Below are 27192 nucleotides of genomic sequence, written 5' to 3' on the forward strand. Positions count from 1 at the left end.
AAACTTATAAGGGGCATGTGCACATATTAGTATTAATCTATAAACAGAAATTATGAATGTCAGTTTAAATGCTAAACTCTTATAGACAGTGTAAAAATATTATTTATAATAATATTATTCAACAGAATATTGTGATAAAATGGTGCACATTATGTCAGTGTGCTTATTCTCCCTAGAAATGAGAAATTCAAGTGTCATGTGATGTATGGAGTTTCAACAAGTACTTATTGCATTTGGAAAATATATAAGGCAATGACTAGAAAAGGTGTGCATTTTATTGTTCATTCTTGTGTAGCCAACCTTGCATTATTTTTTCTATTATATGAGCATAAGACACAGTGAAAATTAATGCACTAACCACTGCATATTCAAAAATGCTTAAAATGTTTGTTATGATGTATACTGCTCACATTATATGCTTCTTAGATTAACACTCACAATTTATTTGTTGAATGTAACTAATTATGTATTATTCAAATCAGTTTATCACTGTACATAGCATCATATGTCAAGATTTAATTGATATTTTAATGTTTGGTCATGCTTACTTCATTACTTTTCTACATAACCAAGGAAGATCAGGAGTGGTGTCATGACACACTCATACTGGCATTTGTCAAGTTAGAAATGTTCTGAGCCTTGTAGATTCAACTGCCCCAGTTTATTACTTCTTTGAAAATAAAAGGAATAATTAACGTGCTTTTGAATATAGCAATGCAAAAATAAAAATACACATGCACAAACACAGAGTGACTGTAGACAATATCTGATCAAGGATCTGTGCCGAGAGTTTTATTCTTTTTTTTTTCATCATTGAAAAATGTCCATGAAGACATATCTAACCTTAATTCCAGTACAAATGCACAAACAAAAGTTAAGAAATTTAAAACATAGAATATGATGTTTGGAGAAGAAGTTGCGAACTGAGCCTCATCTCAAACTCTTTACCACTGAGAAGAGCAGACTCAGGCTTCTTATTCAGTTGCAATTTATGAATATTTATGACATTAATACCAGCCTGAAGTAAATTCATGATGATGTGCCTCATTAACACAATATGGAACATACATTCTTATACATGTAGAATGTTTGAAGTGATTATCATAGTAAATGATTATAACTATTTTCCTATTCATTTGTGAGCAGAAAAACATTGCCCTCCATGAGTTCCTTTCTTTTTATGTCTAGTCATCTACGTCTGGTTTTTTTTTTGTAAGTCTTTATCAAGTCACTACAAATTGTTTGACAAAAATGCAGTCTTTCATTGTATATATTGTTTTTAAAAATTTACATTGTAGTATACCTAATGATGGGTTCTGTATTTCACTAAAACATTCAGATTCTTAACAATGAATGGTAGTCATTAATATGGTCTCTATACTTCCTGTACAATTGATTTCAGAAGCAGATTGCTTTAGTTTCCAATGACAACACTTAGGAGCTTGAAGATTATAGTCAGCATTGACCAGTCTTAACTCAAACTCACATGAAAGGATGTTCTCCGTCTCTTTCAATTATCTTAGTGAATAGAAGTTAGAATGCCTAAAAGTAAAGGAAAGATTAAGATTACATTTGAAAGCAAATATTAAAAGTAGAAAACATTGTGCTGTGCCTGTGATAACTTAGGAGTTTTAATTACTTCTTGTCTGGAAGCATAAGTGGAGAACATTGAGGGACTCAACTCCGAACACAAAAGATCAGAGATCAGACTTTCCTGGTTGTGTACATTGGTTGCATGCCATCATTTCATAAGGGCATCTGATATGTGAACCAGTTTACCTGTAACTCAACAGGCACAAGAGATGACTCTGGGTCAAGACAAGAAGTTTGGCCATTGTTTTGGTTTTGAATTTGAGATATTCATAATAATCTGTCATTTTACTTGAAGATGTGGATGGTTGTGAAGGGAAATATACATGCTTTATAACTCAATGCAGTCTCATCACTTGTCAGGATTGTTACGAATGTCTTGGTATTCAGAATATTGAATATTGAATAGCTATTAGAATACAAATAAACAAGAAGTGGAAGCAAATTGTAGGGGAAAAAAGCCTGAAGTATTTTTGTGGTGCAAATTATATCTGAGAAAAGTTTTACTCTATATATGCACTAGCTCTCAAGCTTTAGAGGGAGAAATTCAAAGAGTATGTATTTTGTATTTTTTATTTCCATTTTGGTGTGTGTGTGTGTGTGTGTGTGTGTGTGTGTGTGTGTGTGTGTGTGTGTGTGTGTGTTTTGGCAATGTGCATGTGCCACATGTGAGATAGTAACATTTTAGAAGCCAAAATAAATCATTCATTCCTGGAACTGGTGACAGGAAGTTGTGGCCTTCCAGACAACACTGTTGGAAAACTAGCCTGAGTCCTATGCAAGAGGAGGAATTGCTTTTAATGAAGGAGACCTCTCCCCAGTATCCACTATTTGCTGAAAGATGCACTGCTTCTCCTGATATTAGAGCTTATTAAAAGTAAGTGAAAGTATTACAATGGTGTTTATATCTGTACTATACTAATGTGATGTTGCTATTCATCATAAAAATTAATATCATATTCACATTGTCCATTTTGTCAATATTCAGCATATACATGGAACCTGTAAACCAAACTGGTATTTCAGAATTCTTTCTCATGGGATTAACATATGTCCCTGAACTGCAACCCCTCATCTTCAACGTGTTTCTGTCCATGTACCTTATCACCATCATTGGAAACCTACTCATTATACTGGCTGTAAGCACAGACTCCCGCCTTCACACCCCCATGTACTTCTTCCTGTGCAATCTGTCTTTCACTGATATCTGTGCAAGCACAACGACGGTCCCAAAGATGCTGTTGAACATCCAAGTACATGACCAGAGCATCACTTACACAGGCTGCCTGTCACAGGTGTGTTTGCTCTTGACATTTTGTGTTTTAGAAAGCTGTCTCCTCACTGTGATGGCTTATGACCGCTATGTGGCCATTTGTCAACCTTTAAGATACACAATCATTATGAATCCTTTGATATGCATCTTCCTAGTGTTACTTTCCTTGCTCATCAGCATGATAAATGCACTACTCCATACCCTTCTGGTGTTGCCACTGTCTTTCTGCACAGAGCAGAATATTCCCAACTTCTTCTGTGAACTTGGCCAGGTCACCAAGCTCGCCTGCTCTGATACATTTATCAATATTCTTTTTATTTATACATCAACCATTGTATTTTCAGTTATCCCTCTTTCTGGAATTATTTTCTCTTATATTCAAATTGTGTCCTCTGTTCTGAAGATCCCCTCAACCAGTGGAAGACATAAAGCTTTTTCGACCTGTGGGTCTCATCTTTCAGTGGTATCTTTATTCTATGGGACTGGTTTGGGTGTTTACATGAATTCTTCAGTCTCTAACTCTTCTATTAGCAATGTAATAACATCCATGATGTACAGTGTGGTTCCTCAAATGCTAAATCCTTTTATCTATAGTTTGAGGAGCAAAGAAATCAAGACATCTTTGAAGCAGCTCATTATTGGGATTATTTGTTTTCCAAAGTTTTGTGTTCTAAATTACTGAGGCAGAACCTGTGGCAATGAAAATGTATTGACCTGTCTTAAATGGAGAAGTGTGAGATGTAAAATTTAGAGTCAGCAAACTTCATTGTTTGGACTTAATGAATTGTATTCTATAAGCACATCTACTTGTGTTCAAATTAATTAGTGTTATACTCCATTAATTAATTACTAAGTCCCTACAATGTATGTCTTTGTACCACATGATAGATTTTTCTCTATTTGGTGTCAGTACTCTTAAAACTCAATATCCACATAATTATATTATACTTGTGTCTTAAAATATATGCAATAAAGGCATTTCCATTGTAAGAATGCCATTGGTTTTCAAAAAAGAAAGTTTCTCAATCTAGTACAATGAGAAAAAATTTTGTCTATTGCAAGTTCTTCACAAACTATTAATTATAATTTCAGATATAAATTATCATCAGTTCATTTACGAGATAGCTAACACTTTATGTTAACCAGTCTCCAGCTGGTTTTAGACATTGAGGATATCCCATACTTATAGGATGTCCAAGCAACACCATGAATGTCCTTCTATTATGCAGTTATTATACTGAAAAATCGAATCTCTACTACTCAGGAAACTAACAACACTTAAAAGTCTGAGGTAGCCCTAAAAGTGATGACACTCAAAAGATTCCTCCAGAGTATTACAGTTATGGCAACATATATGAAAAGAGGATTCATTCTTATTGAAGGTGTAAAGTTAAGCAGAAAGATTCTAAGCCATCACCTTTCTGGTTTGTAAGCAATCTTTCATTCACTCATGTTATGGAATAAATGTATTGGTTCAGCAACCTACACTTCTGTGGATGTATTTTTATGACTTGCATTGATAATGCACTTAGGTGAATAGAAACTTTTTCACAATTTTACCAATAAAGTCATACAACATTTGCCCTGAGTCTACTATAGTAAATTTTTCTATGAAGTCGGACACACAAAAATTTACTGCCATTTTTTGAGTGTTAGATATCAAAATGACAAGCCCATAGTTCAATCCCCTAACTTGTGCATATTATCTTATGTGATGCCAATGTAAATGCTACTTATGACAAAAATATTTATTTATAGCAAAGAATTCTTCTCAGATTTTGTGTAGGCATAAATACAATTACATGTAATTTTGTTGAGAACAGAAAGGTTGGGTTGATGTGATCACTTTACCTTATTTTTATACAGTTCTTCTCAGCAATAATATTTTAGACATTTGTAGAGCTGATATCAGTCCTTTAAATATGCTTGTCCAACTCTTTGCAACTGTTTACTTCCTTTAATCCTGATAGACATTAGTGAACAATTTCTAAATTTTGGCTGTTTATTCATTGTACTTCTGCTGTTACCCTAGCTCACTTTTTTGTGGTTTAGGAAGTATTGTGTACTTTTTTGACATATTTTTGTTATAGTAGTGGCAACCAAAAAGAAGTACTCTTTAAATTTTGATGAAGCTTCTTTGAATAGAATGAAGACTATATTTATTGATGAGTTTAAGTAGTATAAAGGTTTAGATTGTTACTAAGTGTTATACAGTTTTAGTGAAGTACTGGTTATTGATGCTCCTCCACTATGAAAGATTTCAGTATGAGTAAGTAATTATCTAGTTTTTCTAGCATCAGGCACTGTTTCCCTCTCATTGACGAAGCCTTCAGTACAATTAGGGAGTTGTTGGATTAATACCAAGCCATAAATGCCACTGCTGCACCCTTAGGGTAACTGTGCCAGGCTGGTTATTCATGTCATCTATAGGCATCATAGCTGAGTAATACTCTTACGGTATTTGGAAGTTTCCATGTTCATTTTGGGTAACATGAAAGCTAGTACTCAGAGAGAAGACATCCAAGTCAGTTCCAGATCAAAAAATCTCTTAGCCCTGTTTCAGAAGTGCACATTGTCTTTGTCTCCCACCCTCCAACTTCTGCCCCTTGAGAGCAACTAAGGGCAATAGCAGTAGGCTATGCAATTGGGGGAGTTTTTGGAAAGCCTGACAAACAACTCATCAGAAGACCTCTTGTGTCTTATGTTTCAGTTTTTGTTAAGTGGTCTTCGATTCTTGCAGGAAACACTGATCCCAAATAAGAAAAGTTTTTTTAATTCATATGCTATATACAGACTAAATATGTATATTTTGTATGTTTATATAAAAGTAACTGTACCAGTTTGCAATCCCACTTATAGTGAATACGTGTTCCCTTTTCATTTCAAATCCTTCAATGTTTGTTGTCAGTTTTGTTTATTTTTGTCATTTAATTGGATAAGATGAGGTCTCAAAGTTATTTTGATTTGTATTTCCATAACTGCTATGAATGATGAAAAAAGTCGACAGATTTCTTAACCATTTTTTTCCCTCTACTCAGGTCCTAGGATGATTTTTAAATGGGTAGTTTGATTTTCTGACTCTTTGTTTATTTGCGCTCTCTATATGCTCTCTAGGCCACAAAGAGAGTGGTTTGATTGTCTGGGCTTTGGAGACCCTGCCCTAGGCCATCAATGCCCTGGGGCCTTGGTTCAGTCTACCAGAAAGTATGAATACCATGGCCCTAGCCTGTGGGTGTTTGGCTGGGCTTTAGAAAAATGTGTCACAGCCACTAGGGACTCCTGCCTGGGCCCTGAGTCTCTCTGTTGACTGGTGAGGTCATCTGAGGTTAGATCTATCCCAGATCTACACTCTTGGCTGCCCCCTGAAACCCAAATTTTAATTCTCTATTTTATGTTCATTTTGTTCTTGATCCTTTCCCTAACTGTTGTATGAGTCAGAATCTGTGCCTACATGAAGTCTGTCTTCTGAATTTGTTTGTCCCTGTATCTGTGTGTGTGTTGTCCCTATCTCTGTCTGTTTATCTATGTATGAGTCATATGTTATGTCTCTGTGTGATTTGTATGTGTTTTAATAAAGAGATTTGTTCTGTATTTATTGGACAGCCTAGGAACCATCATCACATGAGGGAGGAATTATTTTCAATTTGTGATTTGATGATTCCAGGAAATTATACAGATACACTCCTCTCAGTCAGGGTCATGGAAAAGTATATAATTTGAGATTGAAGCTGAGCGTTTTTATTGCATGGGAAATCCAAAGCAAGATTATCTTTACATTGTTCTCTTACATACAGCTTAAACAAATCACGTGAGTTCAGAGTAAAGTAGTGGTCTTAGGTCATAAATAACCTCAAGGTATATTACTGACTTTCACAATGATCCTCAACAAAAGTTCTAATCTCTGAGGATGAAAGAGATATTCTCAGAATATTCCATGGAGACAGGAGGCCATGAATTTGAAATAGAGAAAAGTGGCTTAAATGAGAAGCTTAATGGGCTTAAATGGGGAGACCTGGTGGCACTCAGAGGAAGGATGGCAGGCTACCAAGAAGAGACTTGATACCCTATGAGCATATACAGGGGGAGGAGGGCCCCCTCAGTCACAGACATAGGGGAGGGGAATAAGGGGAAAATGGGAGGGAGGGAGGAATGGGAGGATACAAGGGATGGGATAACCATTGAGATGTAACAAGAATAAATTAATAAAAAATTAAAAAAAGAAACTAGCAGAATGAAGGTTGCTAAAATGTTGGTATATAATTAGAAGTAAGCATGAAAAGATGAAAATGATTCAGATACATGGCCTTTCCTTATCCGACGTAATCCAGAATTGACCTATAGATCAACTCCTGTCAGCGGTACTGAAGATGGTGAAGGTGATATCAGATTGCCTGGGTTTCAAGATTAAAGAATGACATTCAATTCTTCCCTGAATTTCAGCAAAAATATGGAAGGCTTGTCCTGGGGAACACAGAAAGATGAGGAAGCACTGGGACTCTGTGGAGAAATGGGGAGAGAGCGATGTCAGGAAAGCTGCCTAGCACTTGTACAAAGCTAATAAGTAGGTGGTCACCAGCAGACAACATGCAGTTTCCGTGGCTCCTGGGGTTTGATGTCCATAGTTCCTCATTAGACAGACACAGCATTCCCATGTGATTACAGAGCAACACAAACATATATTTTAACACTGTACAATATGTATCATATTATTCCACTTTCAAGCCACAGTCTGCAGAAATTTTATAATTTCCTGGTTTCAATGCTTACTCCGTGTAGAATACAGAAATCCAAAGATTTAGAAGTAGGAACCATGGTTTTCAACAGTTTCAGTATTTCAGGTATTACATTATAGACGTTCATTAATTATGTGTTTTCTCCAGCTAGAAATATGTGGATTTAATTTAATCTTCTACATGGAAATATAAGGATATTATTGGCCTTATTTAGAGAGAAAACAAAGTTGGCCCCAGTTAAGTCTTTCTTTTTCTTAATCTTTTATTCTTAGGTTTAGAGATAGGGCTTGAAAAGACACAAGGGAAATATAAAAATGTTTATGATTGTTACAACAAAAAGTAGACTAGTGAAGCTACTCCTCAACTTACTTCCTTAATTGTTACTCACAGAATTATTTTTAATTCACCGGTATAGAATTTTGTATATATAGACAAAATAACTTTAATTTTCTATACATTGGTATAGAATTCAAATTTATGATTATTATATATTTTTACTCTAATATGATATACTGTACCATATAACTCAATTATAATAAAAGTTTTACTTGTTAAAAAATTGAAAGTGCTATTGCAGGCTGTTTAGATAAGTAAGTTATACAGGTTAATTGTTAGTTGATCAAATCATAGTCATATCAATTACTAGTATATTTTTATCACAAGAATATACATCCTAGGTATAATAGGAAGATGATTCTATAGAAAAATAAATTAAAATAGTTAGACAAGGTCTTCAAAAACCTTAGAGACATACAGAATATGCCATTTAATTATTTTTTTATTATTTTAAAGATTCATTGACAATGAGACAGGTTAACTCCTGGCAATACCCAGCCCACCTCAAAGAAGATAATGAGCATAAAAGAACCCGCTTGTGGAGCAAGCTTCAACTATGGATAACCAGCTACTGTCCAAAATGTCCTCAGTTCTACCATAGACAGAATTCTGCCTAAAATGGGCAAGCTTGGATGCAGGTAGAGTCAATGGCCAAACTCTGCCTCACAAATATGTATGTCAGATATATTGGGCCAGAAAGCTGATGATGATGCTCCAACGTTATAGAGAGTTTTGGGTGACTGTTCAGGCAGCAAACTATCTCTAATCTTCTCATTTGGGAAGCTGCTAACCAGCACCCCCTGTATACTCAGGCAATTAGTTTTATTCCTTGTTAATCTCTCTGCTGGGGTTGAAGACCAGAGAGTTTAGTTTTAAAATCAAGCTTAGTTGCCTAGGGTTTAAGTTTTTTACTTCTAGATAGATGTTTTAAGTTGTTAATGATGAGATATGATAGATATTGATTTACATTCAGAATTTTAGACACACCAAGATAGAAAAGATGTTTTCTTCAAAGCTACCAAATACAAATAGCCAAAACACCAAAACTGTAACACTTATTTAATTACTGAGTGTCTCATGGTTCTTCTTGTAAGATGTACTTTATTGTATATATGTGTAATAATATAAATGTGTATATATAAAATAAAAAATATTTAAGAAAAATTGAGGTATAACAAAAACAAAAACAAAGCAAACCATAAAACAAAAAACAGAAACTACATATAGAAATAATGAAACTAAATGAAGGCATTAATCAAATGCACCTAAGAGATGTCTACAATACATTTCACCCAAAAACAAGGAATGTACTTTCTTCTCAGAACAACATGGAACCTTCTCCAAAATTGAGCATATATTAGAGCACAAATCAAGCCTTGACCAATATAAGAAAATTGAATTAACCCATTTTATTTTTATCAGATCACAATACATAAAAGCTGAACTTCAACAACAACAGAAATAACAAAAAACCTATACACTCAAGAAAACAGAACAACTCTCTGCTCAATGACCATGAGTCAGAGAAAAAATAAAGAAGGAAATTAAAGATTTCTTAAAAATTCAATGAAAATAAAGGCACAACATGCTCAAATGCAATACACAACAAAAGCACTAAGTAACTTCATAAAGAAATTGGAGAGATCCAATACTAGCAACTTAACAGCTTACCAGATAATTTAAGAAAAAAAGAAACAAACACACCTCACCTATGTAGAATAGACAGCAGAAAATAATCAAACTCAGGGAGGAAACCAATTAATTAGAAAAAAAGAAAATGATACAAATAATCCAATGGAACCAGGAGCTTATTCTTTGAGAAAATCAGCAAGATAGACACACTCCTAAACAAATTAACTAAAAGGAGCAGGATCATATTCAAATCAACAAAATCAGAAATGAAAATGGGACATAACAACAGACACTGAGGAAATCTAAAGATTCATTATCTCTTACTTCAAAAACAGGTATTCCACGAAGTTGGAAAAATCTAAAGGAAATGGACAATTATTGTGAAAGAACACACCTACTGAAGTTAAATCAAGATCAGGTAAACAGGTTAAACAGTATTATTATCCCTAAGGAAATTGAAGTAGTCATTAAAAATCTCACACACACCCCAAAAATGCTCAAAGCCACATGGTTTTAACACAGAATTCTACAAGATTTTCAAGGAAGATCTAATACCAATATTACTGAAATTATTCCACAAAATAGAAACAGAAGGAACACTGCCAAATTCATCCTATGAAGCCACAGTCACCCTGGTACCTAAACCACACAAAAACTCAACAATGAAGGAGAATTTGAGACCAATTTCAATCGGAAACATAGATGTAAAAATACTCAACAAAATACTTACTATCTGAATCCAAGAACATTTAAAATGCATATCCACCATGATCAAGTAGGCTTTATCCCATGTAAACAGAGACAGTTCAACATACAAATATCCATCAATGTAATCCATCATATAAACAAAATGAAAGAAAAAAAACACTCGATAATCTCACTAAATGCAGAAAAAGCTCATAAACCTAATAAACCTAAACCTAATAAAGGATATATACAGCAAGATGATAGGCAAAAATCAAATGAAATGGAGAAAACTCAGAGCAATCCCACAAAAATAAGTGACAAGAAAAGACCACTCACTCTCTCCTTATATCTTTAATATAGTACTATAAGTTCGACTTAGATCAATAAGACAACTAAAGGAGATCAAGGTGGTACAAATCAGAAAGGAAAAAAGTCAAATATTGCTATTTATAGATGGTATAATAGTATAAATGAGTGACCCCAAAAATTCCAACAGACGATTCCTAGAGCTGATAAACATCAACAACAAAGTGGCTGGATTAAAAAAAATTAATTTTTAAAAAATCAGAAGCCCTCCTATATAAAAATGAAAATGGGCTGAGAAATAAATTAGGAAAACCATACACTTCACAAGAGCCACAAATAATATAAAGCACCTTGGTATAAGTCTAACCAAACAAGTCAAAGACCCGTATGGCAAGAATTTCAAGTCTCTGAAAAAGAAACTGAGGAGGATGCCTGAAGATGGAAAGATCTCCCATGCCCATTGACCAGTAGAGTCGACATAGTAGAAGTGGCCATCTTTCCAAAACCAGTCTACAGATTCAACGCAATCCCTATCAAAATGCCAACACGATCTCTTCCAAACCTTGACATAACAATTGTAAACTCCATGCAGAAAAAGAAAAAACCCAGAATAGCTAAAACAATCCTACACAATAACAGATCTTTGGAGATCATGTCCATCCCTGGTTTCAAGCCTTACTACAAAACATTAGTAATAAAAATGGCATGGTACTGGTATAGAAACAGATTGGTTGATCAATGGAATTGATTTGAATACCCAAAAAATTAACCTGCACGCATAGGAACACTTGATTTTTGACAGAGGAGCCAAAACAATGAAAAAAGAAAACATCTCCAGCAAATGGTGTTAGTCTGACTGGATGCCTACATGTAGGAAAATGCAAAAGGACCCATATTTATCTCTTTGCACAAAACTCAGTGTCCAGTGGATCAAACCTCAACATAACAGCAAATATACTAAACTTCTTAGAAGAAAAAGCGGGGAAGAGCCTTGAACTCATTGGCACAGGAGACAACTTCCTGAATAGAGCACCAAAAGCTATGGGTCTAAGATCAAAAATTAATAGATGGGACCCTATGAACCTGAATAGTTTCTGTAAGGCAAAGGACATTGACAGTAGAATGAAAATACAGTTTACAGATTGGGAAAAGTTATGCACTAAATTCTATGTCCAACAAAGGAATAATTTCCAAAATATACAAAGAAATCAAAAAAATTAACACCAACAGACAAAATAACCCAATTTAAAAATGAGGGATAGAGCTAAACGGAATTCTCAACAGAGGAATATCAAATGGCCAAGAAGCACTTACAGAAATGCTCAATATTTTTAGCCATCAGGGAAATGCAAATCAAAATGAGTGTAGGGTTCCATCTTAAGCCTGTCAGAATAGCAAAGATAGAAAACTCAAGTGGCAGCACATGCTGGTGAAGATGTAGATAAGGGGAATGCTTTTGCTAGTGGGAGTGCAAAGTTATAAAACCACTTTGGAAGGCAATCTGGTACTTTCTTAGAAAATTTGGAACAGCTCTACCTCAAACCCAGATATACCTATACTCTTGGGCCTATAACCAAAAAATGCTCCACCATACAACAAGAACATTTGCTCAACTATGATCGGAGTGGCATTATTCATAATATCCAGAAATTGGAAACAATCCAAATGTCCCTCACCTGAAAAATGGATAAGGAAACTGTGCTACGTTTACAAAATGGGATACTATTCGGCTGTCAATAACAAGGACAACATGAAATTTGTAGGCAGATGGATTGAGCAGAAACAGATACTCCTGAGTAAACTACCCCAGACCCACTAGGACACCTATGGTACATATTCACTTATAAGCAGATATTAGCTATATAATACAAGATAACCACAATACATCCACAGACATAAGCAAGCTAAGTAACAAGGAGGACCCTAGGAGGACTCTTAATTCTCATTCAGATGAACAAATAGAATAGACACTCAAAGTAGATAAAAAGGAGAAATTAGGACAGGAGCCCACCATAGATGTCCTCTGAGATACTCCACCCAGCAGGGGATCCAAGAGGAACATGAGTTTCACAGTAAAACTTTGGGCAGAGTGCGGGGAGTCATATGGAAGAGTGCAGGGAATAGGAGGGCCTGAAGGAGACAGGAGCTCCACAAGAAGACAGACAGCCACCCAATCTAGAATGGAGAAGGGAGGATGGCAGAGACTGATGCACCAAACAAGGACCATGCATGGAGAGGACCTAGGCCCTGCACTCAGATGTAGCTAATGTGCTGCTCAGACTTCATCTCTGTCCCCTATCAATGGGAACAGGGGTTGTCTGTCCCTAATGTGGACTCTTACCTGCACTTTGATCACTATGGCCTGGCAGGGTGCCTTATCTTGCCACAGAGGAAGAGGGTGAAGGCTGCCCTGGTGAGATTTGATAGCTTGGAGTCAGATTTTAGGGGAGAAGGGCTCCCTCTCTTTGAGGACTAGAGGAGGGGAGTGGGGAATAAGAGGGACAGAGGGTGGTACCTGGCAGAGACCAGGAAGGGGGATATGATTGGGGTGTAAAGAGAATAAATTTTTTAATGATAAATTAAAAAGAGAAAAAAGATAAAGGAAAACATGGTAGTCAGGCGCATTTTTCATGGATTTCCAACATCCTTCATTTCTCTGTCTACCTTGATTTTACTCTCTCCTTCCTGAACTTATTCTGAGAAATAATTACATTACACTTTTTACCCAGAGTCTTTTCAAGCTGGGTTAAAAGTGTTAAAACGTGAAAGTAATTAATATATCTTTTGATCCAATGAAATTAAGCTTAAGTGGGTAAAAGGTTTCATTTACATGTTTCTCATTTAGCAGCTTGGCAAACATACAAATGAAGACAGGGTTAATAAAAAACGATGACCCTATTAACATGGTGATCTCCAAAGTCGCTTTGGAACCTATAGGCTAAATCACTAATACCATATCATATCATATCATATCTTCTTCCTTTATTTATTTATTTATTTATTTATTTATTTATTCAACATGTATTCCTTTTGTAGGTCCTCACTCCTCCTCAGCTGATCTTACCTTAGTTCCCTCTTTCCCTTAGGCCCCCTTCTCTACTCCTCAGATAAGGGATGCCCATCCCCCACCAATCCACACCAGGACGTCAAATCACATGAGAACTGCCACGTCTTCTCCCCCTGTGGTCTGGGGAGGAAGCCCGCCAAGGGGAAATGATCAAAAACAGGCAACAGAGCCCATTTCAAAGACAGTCTTCTCTCCACTTTCTAGGGAATGTACATGTAGACCAAGCTACCAACTGGCTATAAATGTGTAAGGGGCCTAGGTGGAGTCCATGCATGCTCCATAGTTGGTGCATCAGACTCTATCACCCTCCCCAGGGCCCATGGTTAGTTGGCTTTTTATGGTCTTCTTGTGAAGCTCTTGTCCCTTCTGGATCTTTCTATTCTTCCCCCATTCTTCCACAAGACTCCCTGTACTTCGTCCAGTGTCTGACAATTAGTCTTAGCATCTGCTTCTATCTGCTGCTACGTGGAGCCTCTCAGAGATCAGCTATGTTAGGCTCCCATCTGCAAGCATATCAGAGTATTATTATCTCTTTTGAGTCATAAGAAATAGTAGATATTAATCCACAGTGGAATTAGAAAGCCATCTTTCCCACAGTGCTTCACACTTGGTTATCAACTTGATTATCTCCGGAATTACTATGTCCCAAATGGTTGGGTACACCTGTGAGGGAATTGTGTCAATAAAAATAACTTGAAATGAGATGATTTACCTTTAATTCAGAAATTTTTATGTGGAAATGTCCGTGTACCACAGCTTTTTGTGCTGGCCTATATAAAGGACGTAGGAGAAAGCTTTTGCTCTTTTCCTACTTAGTGCAAATACATCCCCATACTGGCATTAAAGCCTACTTCTTTAGTATTCTGGAATATACTGGTGACCAGCTAAAACATCCTACATTCAAGACTGAACAACTGCTGTATTCTTGGGCATTCCATTTGTAGATAGCCAAAGTTTACTAAGCTGAACCACAGCCTGTGTGTCTGTGTGTGTGTGTGTGTGTGTGTGTGTGTGTGTGTGTGTGTGTGTGTTCTATCAATGTTTCTCTAGAGAACATTGATTAATACAAATATTGGTGCCCAAAGTTGTTTTGCAGCACCATAATTATAAAGAATTTTTTCTGAGATGGCCTTTCCAATTTAAAGACACATACAGTTACTAAAGCCTCATTAGCTATTGAAGCCTTTCTTAGAAGCTGGAAGAGTGCTGAAAACCCAAGGTGAAAACTATTTTACTAATTTAAGGAGACCAATAGACAAATGAACTTGATTCTCCTGATTCACTAACTGTAAGAGACAATGAATTTGGTGACTTTGTATCTAAACCTTTAATAATGTTGGCAAAAATATGAAAACTAATGTTACTGGTTTTTTGTTCACAGAGTCTCTAGATAAATTAAGGAAAGAAGAAGAATGTGTTCTATAATAATATTAACTGACTTCTAGCATCTCAGGATAAAGTACAAAGGCCAACAACAAACTCAGTGGTTAAAATGACTAGCTCCAGATACACAATATAAATATTTAAGTGTGCTTTAGGAGAGAATCTTCACTCCAGCAGCCACAGAGCTCAAGTTGAAGAAAATCAAATTGAAGTCCCAGTTGTCAGATTGGCTTATTTACTATGAAAATCAAGCTCCAGCTTCAGGTGGTTTTGGAAGCTAAAACAAGGTAAAGAATAAGAACTGAAACTTAGGGTGGACATGTGTGGAAGAACCTTATTGGGGTTGAGAACTTTAAATCTCCAGATTCCTAAATAATTTTACATGAGGAAGTAGATTCTCCCCCTCAGCAGAAGTACTCTAACCCCTAACCCAAGAAATATTGCCTGTCCAGCCTTTGGCTGAAGAAATTAATCTTTCATCGTCTGCTAAACCAACAGTGACTTTCCTAGAAAGAGATGCCAGGAAAGACAATGCTGACATTGCCCTCAGTGTCCATCTCTAGACCTTTAAACAGTCTGAAGGCTAAGCAGACATTTAGATGACAGCCAGAAAGAGTAGTTCATAAAGCGATACAGAGCCACTAAAGACCTTAATGAATTTGCTAACATTCAACTGAAGTCTGCGTACTATATGAAGAAATTTAAATTAAGGGTGTGGAATAATGACAAAAAGAACTTAAAACAAAAACTTACTCATTTTAATAGGACCCCACACAGTGGCGTCATGCACTTCACTGCATGCAAGCTCACACATTAAAATTTCTTTTAACGTTTTGTTTGAATTTATCAAAAGATAGCCTACCACAAAGAATTTAAAGATTCCTGAAATTCCACATCTTAGTGCTAATGAAAGAATATAGGATTCAGAGAAATTCCAAGGCTAGAGTCGATATTCTGTTTAAAACCTAATCCTCCACAATGGGAAGGCCAGAGTCATGCCCTTCACTAAACCTACAAGACAAAAACACAGTGAGAGGAGCATCAGCACATTTGAAGATCTTTGTCTTTGCCTTTCTCCTTGTTGTAGAACTTATGGTCAGAGATGATGATACTCATTTAGATAAATTAAACACAATTATTTTTAATTGGGCCCTGAAAGAGCAGGGACATGGTAGCAGCACTGGGTCAACACCAGCAAGGTAATTTTAGTTAGTATATAGATCAGTATAAACAAATGTCCAAAGAAGCATGGCCCATAATTGGCAGTATTGACAAAATTAATTTTATACTAGCATTATTCATAATTTACCTTTGATACTGGGTAATCAATTTTGATGTTTCCATATATGAAATATATAAGTACCCCTCTGTGCTATTTTTATATGTATAATCAGAAACATTCTCAAACAAATAAAAGAAAGGTTTCATTGGATTATGGAAAGAGGGAATCTCAGACCATCAAAAACTTTCCAGATTTCAGCCAATTTAAAGACCTGTAACCCATTGAGAGAAGTGAGATCACTCTGAGGAAGTACTTGGCTAAAATAATTAGAGTTTTATCGATTGCTTTTCTCCAGTCCTTCCTCAGAAGAATCTAAAACTTTTTACATAGGTAATGTTATACTATCAAAAAATACTACAATATTTAGTAGGCCAGTATGGTTTCTGGGGGCAGCATAATCCTCACTTGAGTGTGTTACTCCACCCATACACAGCATCCTGAAGTGGACAGGTACAGCACTACCACACCTTTCTGAGACAGCCATGAAAGATACAGGTAAAGGTACATCTTCATAGAAGATGGTACTTCCTGTGTATGCATGGTGTCAGATTTTGTTTGGAAGAAAAATGGTCAGATGTGTGATTGTTCACTGGATCATGAGCTCTAGCCAATGGGGTGGCTCAATGGTCAAGGACTTGGAAAAATCATAATTGGAAACTAAGTAAGAAATACATCTAGAGAAGAAGTATGTGGATAAATGTCATGTAAATGTTTATCAAAATGCAAATTCAGCAGAGTAGGAATTAAGTAATCAAGTTTATAGAATATTCATTCTATAGGTAGTCAGTTTCTTTTCCCAACCATCTCTAATTTTGCCTGAAGTCACTTGAACAAAGTGGCCATGATGAAAGAGGTGAGAGTTATGCATGGGCTCAACAATATGGATGTCCACTCACCAACTGACTAGTCTACACCTGCCACTGAGGGTCAGAACTTCCAACAGCAGAAACCAACACTAACTCTCAAATATGTCACCATTTCTTGGAGTGACCAGCCATTAATATGGTGACACATTGGCTACACTGGACCCCTTTCTCCATGAGACAGACAACACTTTTTCCTTACTGGAAAAGATATTCTGGTTATGGATTTTGTTTTTCACTATGTATTGTTGCTATAAAAACTAATATCTGTGGACATACAAGATACCATATCTTCAGTCATGGTATACCACCCAGTATTGCTTCTGATAAAGGAACTCACTTCACTGAAAGAGAGATATGACAATTGACTAAAAATAATTCACTAGCGCACCATATTCCCCACAATTATGAAACAACTGTCATGATAGAAAGATGGAATAAGCTTTGAAGCCAGGGTTACAGTGCCAAGTAGTTAGCTTCATTCTGAAAAGTTGGAGAAATTTCTTAGTTTGTATTTCTTCTGCTGTGATGAAATACCATAACAAAAGCAACTTGCATCAGAAAGGAATTATTTGTCTTATACTTCCCCAGCATACCAACATTGCTTATAATAAAATGATGCCAATACAGGAACTCAAATAAAACAGGAACCTGGAGGGAGAAGCTGAAGAAGAAGCCATGGAAGGGTTCAGCTTTCCAGTTTATGCCCCATGAATTTCTCAACCTGCTTTCATATAGAGCCCAGGACCACCAGCCCTGGGAAGATACCACCCAGAATTGAATGGGCCTCTTTGCAGCAATCACTGATTAAGAAAATACACTTCAGGTGGATTTTATGGACACCTCTTCTAAATTGAGGCTTTGTCTTCTCTGGTTACTCAATTTATGTTAAATTAGTAAAACTAGTCAGCACACTAACCAATTATCAATTTGACATGCAAATGTATCACTTTTCCATTAGAACCTACCCTTTCCCATTTATCCTCAAGGTAGAACATTAATACTAATATCACAATATAAAACATAAATGGCTTTAAAAGTCCCACAGTAAGCCTGTTTTATGTTTAAGGATCTCTCTTTTTAGGTTGGAGAAATTTTCTTCTAAGATTTTATAGAAAATATTTTCTGGTCCTTGAAGCCTGAACTCTTCCTTTTTCTCTCTCTCTATTTCAATTATTCTTAGTTTTTTACTTTTCATGGTGTCCTTGATTTCTTGGATGGTTTGTGTCAGGAAGTTTTTTATTTAATATTTTCTTTGACAGATTTATCAATTTCTTCAATAGTGTCTTCTATGCCTGACATTCTTTCTTTCATCTCTTGTATTCAGATGGTGATGCTTACCTCTGTGGTTCCTGTTCTCTTCTCCAAGTTTTCCATCTTCAGGGTTTCCTCAATTTGTGTTTCCTTTATTGATTCTATTTCCATCTTCAGGCATTGAACAATTCTATTCATTTACTTCACCGGTTTGATTGTATTTTCTTTTATGTCTGTGATGGCTTTTTAAATTTTTTTTCCTATATTTCTTTGATGGGTTTATTCAATTTTCTCTTTAAATAACTCTAACAACTTCAGAAGCATAGATTTAAGGTCATTTTTCTGTGTTTCAGTTGCATTAGAATAAGCAGTGTTTCAGGGTATTTCTGGTACAGCCATATTGCCCTGTTTTTTGTTTGTTTGTTTGTTTGTTTGTTTTAATTTATTATGATGGCCTTTAGCCATCTGGTTTTCCATTGCATTTGACTGTTTTGTTCTGGGAACCCACTGGGTTTCTTAGGCCTTTCTGATCCAGTGAGGTTCTGCTGTCTCTTCAAAACAGCTAGGGCAGCTAAATAGAAAGCTTTATCTACACGTCTCTGGAGTCTGGAGTCCTCTTCATGATGGCAGGGAAAGTCCAGAATGAACAGGTGCTGGCATTTCAGAATGGCGGGCAGCTTGCTAGCTGAGCAAACACTGCAAACCTGGATGGATTCCACCATCCATGGACCTGGGACCCTGTATGCTCTTACTGTCCAGCTGGTCTCCACAGTGGGACCAATAGAACAATGGGTTGGAAGTTGTGCTGCTGTCCCCAGTATCCAGTTGCTGCCCTCGGGGAAGGCAGAGGAGTCTGAGATGTGGTTGCTGGAGCAGAACAACCCAGAACTGCAGACCTGTGTGAGCAGGTGGAAAGTGCTGGAGTGACAGTGCAAGACACCTGTACATGGAAGACGGCTGTGGGGTACCTATAACTGTGTGTCCTCAGCTCCTGGGATGTCCCTTCCCTTTGAGGAAACACCAGATTTGTTTTGGAGTCAGATGCCATATTACTCCCCAGGTCTACAATATCTGATCTTCTGCCACTCAGATACAGTATGCCCTGGCCCCTGCCATCTTGGAAGTTGAGAGATTTTTAATTACTGTTTGTGTCACAAGGGCTTGTAGGTCTGTTTAAATGGTTTGTTTGATCATATTTTAATTTTAGTAAGTGGTGCTTATAGAGAAATTGTTTGTTTTACATTTTCCAATTTGATAGACTACAACACTTAAAAATATGTCCCTATGATTCTCTGGATTTCCTCAGATTCTGTTGTTATGTCTCACTTTTCACCTCTAATTTAGGTGTTCTCTCTTTGACTTTTAGTGAATTTGGCTAAAGGTTGTCAATTTTACTGATTTTTTCCAAAGAACTAACTCTTCATTTTATTTACTATTTGTATGCTTTTTGTTGTGTTGTTTTGTTTGTTTCTATTTTGTTAATTTCTGCCCTGAGTTTGGTGATTTCTTGGTGTCTACTCATTTTTAGTGTGACTTCTTCCTTTTGTCCTAGAGTTTTAAGGTATGTTGTTATGTAACTAGTATGAAATATCACCAATTATGTAATGTAAACACAGAGTGTTATGACCTTACTGTTTAGAACTGGCTTCATTGTGCCCCATAAGCTTGTTGTATATTCAGGAAGTCTTAATTTCTTTCTTAATTTCTGCCTTTACTTGTTTTTCATTTAGTAGTGAGTTGTTCAACATCCATGTGTTTTAAGATTTCTGATGTTTCTGGTGTTACTGATATCCATGTTTAATCTGTGGTGGTCAGGTAGGATGTAAGGTGCTATTTCATTTCTTTACATTTTTGTTGAGATGTGATATGTGTCCAAATTTAAAGAACATTCATAAGATGCTGAGATAAAAAAATTTTGTGGGTTTTTTTGGCTGAAATATTCTATAAATATTTGTTAAGTCCATTTGGTTTATATTATCTTTTATCTTCAGTATTTTCTGTTATCTGGATGGTAAGAATTGAGTGATTTATGCTGTAGTAGTATTGTTTGTTTGTTTGTTTGTTTGTTTTCCTTTTGATTTTGTTTTTACTAACTTGTGTGCCTCTCTGTTTCTGGCACCGATGTTAATTATTGAAAGATTGTTTTGGTGTGTTTTCCCTTGGCTAGTATATATTGACATTATCTCATATGATTAGCTTTTGTTTGAAGTATAATTTGTCAGATACTAAAGTGACCATGTCACCTATGTTTCTTAGATGCAGCAGATAAAGGCTTTTGCATCCATTCTGTTAGATTTTTTAATTGGAGTATTGAAAGAATTGTTGTTGAGAGATATCAATGAAGAGTGTTTGTTGATCCTGTTATTTTGGTTGTGGTGGTGGAAGTAGTGGTGATGATGATGATGATGATGATGATGATGATGTGTATGTGTGTGTGTGTTATGTGTTTGTGTGTACATGTACTCTATTTTGGGGTTGCTAGTCTGTAATTGTTTACTGCTCATGTTTTCTTGGATGTAGTTAAGTTTTTTAGACTGGAGTTTCCTTCTACTACTCTCTAGAATGTCTGGATTTATAGTACATACTGCTTATTTTGGACATCATTAGCATCCATATGTTTGTACATTAACCACTGTTGATGACAAAGAAAATATTCTTTGATTATATATATAGATATAAAGATGAATTTCAAAACTATAGTTTGGTGTCACTATGCTAATTTAGCTAAACAAGAATATTGAGGTTTTTCTCTCCAGTCTGCGAAAGCCCTAGCAATGGGCTTTGCTTAAGTTTATAGTCTCAGGCATGCATTCCGTTCTATGGAGGGGACTTCAAGCCATGTTAATAGCAGCTGTTTACCCTCATTACGGTTAGACCACAGTAGCACCAAGCATCATATATTTTGCATGGCAGGTTGACACTATAGTCTGTAGACTTCTGTGCTGGGTGAAACAATTGATATTTTCATTCTCCCTGAACCCTTCATAATAATACTTCAGCACTATAAAGTCTAGCCAGCTGGAGGAAGCTTGAAGCTTAACTCCAGCTTTCTTTAATGTAGCTGAAATATGGTATTAACATTTAATTCTTGTTGGCAACTAACAGAAATAAAAAAAAAATACTCTATGTTGGTTAGGAGTCATCTGAGGCTACCCTGACCAACAACACATAAGAAGGTGCATAAACCTGGCAAATGTTTTTGTTTTAAGTCAGGAGAGTTAGTTAGTTAGTTAGTTAGTAGGTTAGCTAGCTACTTAGCTAGTTAGCTAGTTTGCTTGTTTTTCTTAAGGAAGGAGGTATTTTTTGTTTTTGTTATTCTGCTTCAATATTATTGTGATGTGTCTGTCTTGTCTTTCCTTAGTTGAACTTTGGTAGTTCATATGAATTTAGAAAGGTATATATTTATATTACAATTTCCACTTATTGGGATATGTTTTTGAAGTATGACATTGTGATCTTCGGGATTTTATTGGCCTATGTTGTAATGTATCTCTTTACATTGATAATCTGATTAGTTTTTTTTTTCTTTTCTCTGTTTCTTTTGTTTCCTTTGGAAAGTGAGTATTAATTAATCTCATTTATTCTTCTCAAGAACCAGCTGTTTATTTTATTCATTTTATTTTTCTTTGTTTCTATTTCATTGATTTCTTCCATGATCTTACTTATTTGCATTTCTTCATGAGTTTGGGCTTTTGTTTCCTCTTATTTTTTAAGACTTCAGTGAAGCATTCTCTTATGTATTTGTTATATCTCAGATTTGTAATACCAATGCTGTGAATTTTAATGTAAACTTTCCTCTTAAAAATGCATTCACCTATATATTTTGATATGTTCTGTTTTTATTTTCATTTGAACAGGGATTAATTCTAACCCATACTAGCATTTTCTGTAAAAAAAAAAAATCAGAAATGGATATATGCTTACATTTTAAACAACGTGTCTTAATCGCATGGCCACAGATACTTGTAGAATTCAGATTTAAATTCTGTCCAGTTTCCAAATGGAAATAGATTCAAGAAATGCTAGAAGGTGGAGGTCTTTGGATATGTTACTCATCTGCGTGAGTACTAGAGATTCAGGGGAAGCATACAATGAAAGTAAAAATATCTGAGGTCCTCTTACCTGTCCATATTGTATGCTTTCAGGGTATAGGACTGTACCTCTTTCCTTTTATGTGTGTCAGTTAATTCCCAGATCTAGAAGCTTACTATTATTTTATTATCATTTCTAGGTTAAGAGTATTTAGTGCATATTATTTTTAAAATATGTTTTATTAATTTATTCATATTATATCTCAATTGTTATCCCATCCTTTGTATCCTCCCAATCCTCCCTCCCATTTTCCCCTTACTCCCCTCCCCTATGACTGTGACTAAGGGGGACCTCCTCCTCCTGTATATGCTCATAGGGTATCAAGTCTCTTCTTGGTAGCCTGCTATCCTTCCTCTGAGTGCTACCAGGTCTCCCTATCCAGGGGACATGGTCAAATATGAGGCACCAGAGTTCCTGTGAAAGTCAGACCCCACTCTCCATTCAACTGTGGAGAATGTCCTGTCCATTGGCTAGATCTGGGTAGAGGTTTGAAGTTTACTGCACATATTGTCCTTGGCTGGAGCCACAGTTTGAGCAGGACCCCTTAGTGCATATTATTATCATGTTATATTTCATTATTAAATCAATCCACACACAATTTTTGTGCACTTAAAGGGAGTAGAAGTAGTGAGTTTAATTTGAATATATGGGAAATTTTGTATGTATTGATGCAACAGTAAATGTTTCTAAAGCCAGTAAATTATTGTAGTTTTGCCAAAAGCTATTATGTAGTTCCTCTACAGCTATTTTGTAAACATCAAATTTTAATAACCGTTTTGTTTAGAAACACACCTTAGGCTTACTATTGCTGTGCTGAAACACCATGGCGACAAGCAAGTTGGGAGGTGTTAATTAGCTTACACTTCCGCACACTACTCATCATTGAAGGAAGTTGGATAGGAACTCAATTGGAGCAGGAATTTGGGATTAGTAGCTGATGTGGATGCCCTGACGGGGTCCTGCCTACTGGCTTTCTCCCCATTAACCCCTCTGCCTGAATTCTTATAGAGCTCAGGACCACCAGCGCAAGGACGGCACCACCTGAATGGATTTATAATTTTAACAAAATGCCCTACAGCCATATATTACGGAGATATTTTCTCAATTGAGGTTCTCTCCTTTCAGATAACTGTAGCTTGTGTCAAGTTGTCACCAAACTAGCTATCTCATAAATTAATATTTGACATAAAGTCACAAATGTACCATTATTATGAAATCCACGCCCATGGTTTTAATATATAAAATATTTCAAGTGCCTGAAATGATTCTATACACATTTATTTGGATCAAATGCATACAGGTTGAAGAAGTATCTAGGAAAGAGTATTTTTGCTGGTTTTACATTTTGTTCAATTTTTAAAAGTGGCTTTCTGAATGTGTTAAATAATTTTTTCTACTTTAACATTTATATAAGTATTTACAAATTCGGAGCACATCATTTAACATATAACTTTATTTCTTTGTATGATTAAGATAGCAAAAGTAGGAGGGCCTATATTGATACCATATGTTACATATTTGCTTAATTTGTTTTACTTTCTGCACTACACTTATCTTGCTGAATCCCCTCTCTTAATATTTTAGTGATCCTTGTTACTTTATCTATTATACAAAAAGCAAATTACTCCCAATGATCTTCCATGTGACAGAAAAAAAACTGATATGAAAACACCCAAATGATGGAGGATTCTCATACAAGAATGACAAGTGAATAAAATGCACACAGATTGGGCTCAACAGAAAAAGTACTTCAATCTTTAACCCACAGTCTATGATATGTAAACAAATGCCAGTTATGCAAACAGGATTCCAGATTTCTTGACCTAAGGACTACAATAATTAACACACAATTTATGTTCTTCTATCTAAAATAAACCTAATGTGGCACATATAAAATAAGAAAGACAAGTAGAAAACTAGGTTGATATAGATAGATGGAGAGAGAGAGAGACAGAGAGAGAGAGAGAGAGAGAGAGAGAGAGAGAGAGAGAGAGAGGATAAAGAGATGATAGATAGATAGATAGATAGATAGATAGATAGATAGATGATAGAACATAGCTCTTGAGCTCAAAGCTTTGAAATCAGAAGCATACTTCATAATTAATTATGTTATAGATGTTGCTTTATCATCATACTCATTTTCACAAGCACACTAAAATTATTTTGTACTCCTTAAGGATGAGTTTATAGAATTCTATTTTCTGCTTCCTCATAGCAGATATTTATAGATGTACAGTCAGCAATAGAGGAAAGAATGTTTTCAGTAAGATTCCTAGGATGCCCACATCAACCAATATCTAAAATGTAACAAACCTATAACTTAAATTTCATGCAGTATAAACCTATCCTTCTATTCAATGCTCTGTGTTAGTCTTGAGGATAAGGAAAGAATGCTGCTGACATTCTTCTCCTTATTTTCCTAAGTACTGACTAGTTTTCTTATGTCTGTCATGGCTACAGATCAAGGAAGGCTGTAAAAATGCACATACTGAAGTGTACTGAGGAAAATCTCAAGGCTTCATCCTCATTACTGACATGGGAAGAAAGTAGCATCCTAAAAAAAAATAGGAGGAAACACTACAATGGATCACATTATAATTGGACAAGTCAAATTGTAGTGCAGGAGGCACAGGATGATTACTCTGAACAATATTTAAAGTTCAATATAAGTACTTAGAAATAGTTAAATCAGCCCATTGCAGTTGAATGAGTAGAGAAGACAGAAAAAAGGAGGTAGAAGAAGAAGTTAGAGGAGGAAAAAATGAGCAAATGAATGTCCACAAAAGTGGTGTGAACTGTGCTCGCTACGGCAGCACATATACTAAAAAAAAAAAAAAAAAAAAAAAGTGGTGTGAACCTTTCTTTACTCAGAAATGAACTTAGTTGAAATATAAAGTTTCTTAATTCATTTTTATTTTCTTATCAGTTTCAACTGGTTTCACTCCCAATCTTTATAATGTAAGGTGTTCATAAGAAAAATAGGTGAGCATAACAAGCTCCAGGATTCCAGTTTGGTCACATTTACAATATTCAGCAACATTCACTATCACCTAATCAATAGATTTAGTTTAAACTCCAAACTTAGAAACAACTAAATTCAATTGTGTGTTCCAGCACACACTTTAACTGTAGCACTTACGAGGCAGAGACAGATACATAACTTTTAGGTCAGTCTGGCCTATAAAGAAACCCTGTCTCTAAATAAATAAATAAATAAATAAATAATCTGAATTGTGCTATTATCACTCTAGCAAAGCATCTTTTTATGTGAATAAATTAGGATAAAATAAAGTCATCAAGGTTTGGAAACATTATGGAGCCCATGAGGCAGTATTCACAGTTCTAGGTGGTTAGTCTTTAAAAAATTTTTATAACCCGTCACATGGAGTCCATGAGACCTGCTATTAAACAACACAAAAGTGAAGCCTATTTAAGGAGCTGTTAATGTCCTGATTCTTCAAACTGTAGATGAAAGGATTCAGCATGGGAACAACCACAGTGTACATTAATGAGGCCACCACATTGTTTCCAGAAGAATGAGACAACAGTGAGCCAAAATACTCTCCAAGCCCTGTTCCATAAAATAAGCACACCACTGCCAGGTGAGACCCGCAAGTAGAGAAAGCTTTATGCCTACCTCCTGAAGAGGTGATTCTCAGAATAGAAGAAATGATTTTAAAGTATGAGACAAGGATTCCTGACAAGGGAAAAACACCAAGTATGACACCAATAACATACATGAGCATGTTATTATTAAGTGTGTTGTTGCAGGCTAAATTAAGAAGTTGAGAAGGATGACAGAAGAAATTAGCAATTGTCACATCTTTGAAACATTTAACTTGCAAGGCCATCAAATTATGAAGCAGGGATTCAAAAAGGCTAGCCGAAAAAGACATTAAAGCTAAGATGCCACAGCGACCAGGGTTCATAATTGCTGTGTAATGCAGGGGGTGACAAATGGCCACAAACCTGTCATAGGCCATCACAGCCAGAAGCATGCTATCCATACATGCAAAAATGACAAAGAAAGACATCTGAGTCAGGCATCCCACAAAGGATATGGCTGAACTGTGCATTTAAAGGTCAGCAACCATGTTTGGGACTGTTGTAGAAATGAATCCGATGTCAGCCAAGGACAGAAGGGAGAGGAAAAAGTACATAGGAGTGTGGAGATTGGAAAATGAACTGACAATCAGGATGATGAGCAGGTTCCCGATGACTGATATCAGGTACATAGACAGGAACAACCCACGGAGAATGGGCTGCAGTTCTGGATCATCAGAGACTCTCAGAAGATAGAATTCTGAAACATATGTTATGTTTTTTATTTTCATTTTCATCATCACCCTTTTTAAAAGGAAAGAAACAATAGTAAAAAATCAAGTCAAATATAAAATCATTCTGAATTCTAAGTAATTTTAATACAAGCACTCTCATTTAAGGCTTTCCATATTCTTAGAGAAGTATTTTTGAATTCCACAAGTCGATCTTTGAAGACTTTCATTATTGTTTTGCCTGTTATTAACTTCTTTGCATCATCTACATTCATCTATGCAAAGTTGAAGGACCATAAACATTACATAAAAGAGATGCATGGTAATAATGAAGTAGAGTACTAATAAAATACAACCTTCAAATTCAGAAGTACACAATTCAACCCTACCTTATTCTCATCAGATGGTATCATGCCCACA

General features: G+C 35.8%; 1 protein-coding gene and 1 pseudogene across 2 annotated transcripts in view; one reads left to right on the forward strand and one right to left on the reverse strand.

The window, feature by feature from the left end:
• Nucleotides 1–2585: 2585 nt before the first annotated feature.
• LOC311597496 (olfactory receptor 7D4-like) overlaps nt 2586–27192 on the forward strand; it is a gene marked incomplete at both ends in the record, with an annotated part of 336911 nt that continues 312304 nt past the window's right edge. Inside the window, one exon of the mRNA XM_084781715.1 lies at nt 2586–2885. Coding sequence (XP_084637841.1) covers nt 2586–2885 — 300 coding nt within the window. The remainder of the gene's footprint in view (nt 2886–27192) is intronic.
• On the reverse strand, nt 25903–26841 carry LOC311598225 (olfactory receptor 7E24-like; annotated as a pseudogene). The gene has a single exon. The product of its transcript is annotated as an olfactory receptor 7E24-like (transcript).

Source organism: Acomys minous (genome assembly GCF_964271855.1).
Source record: "Acomys minous genome assembly, chromosome: 5".
Classification (NCBI taxonomy): Eukaryota; Metazoa; Chordata; class Mammalia; order Rodentia; family Muridae; genus Acomys; species Acomys minous.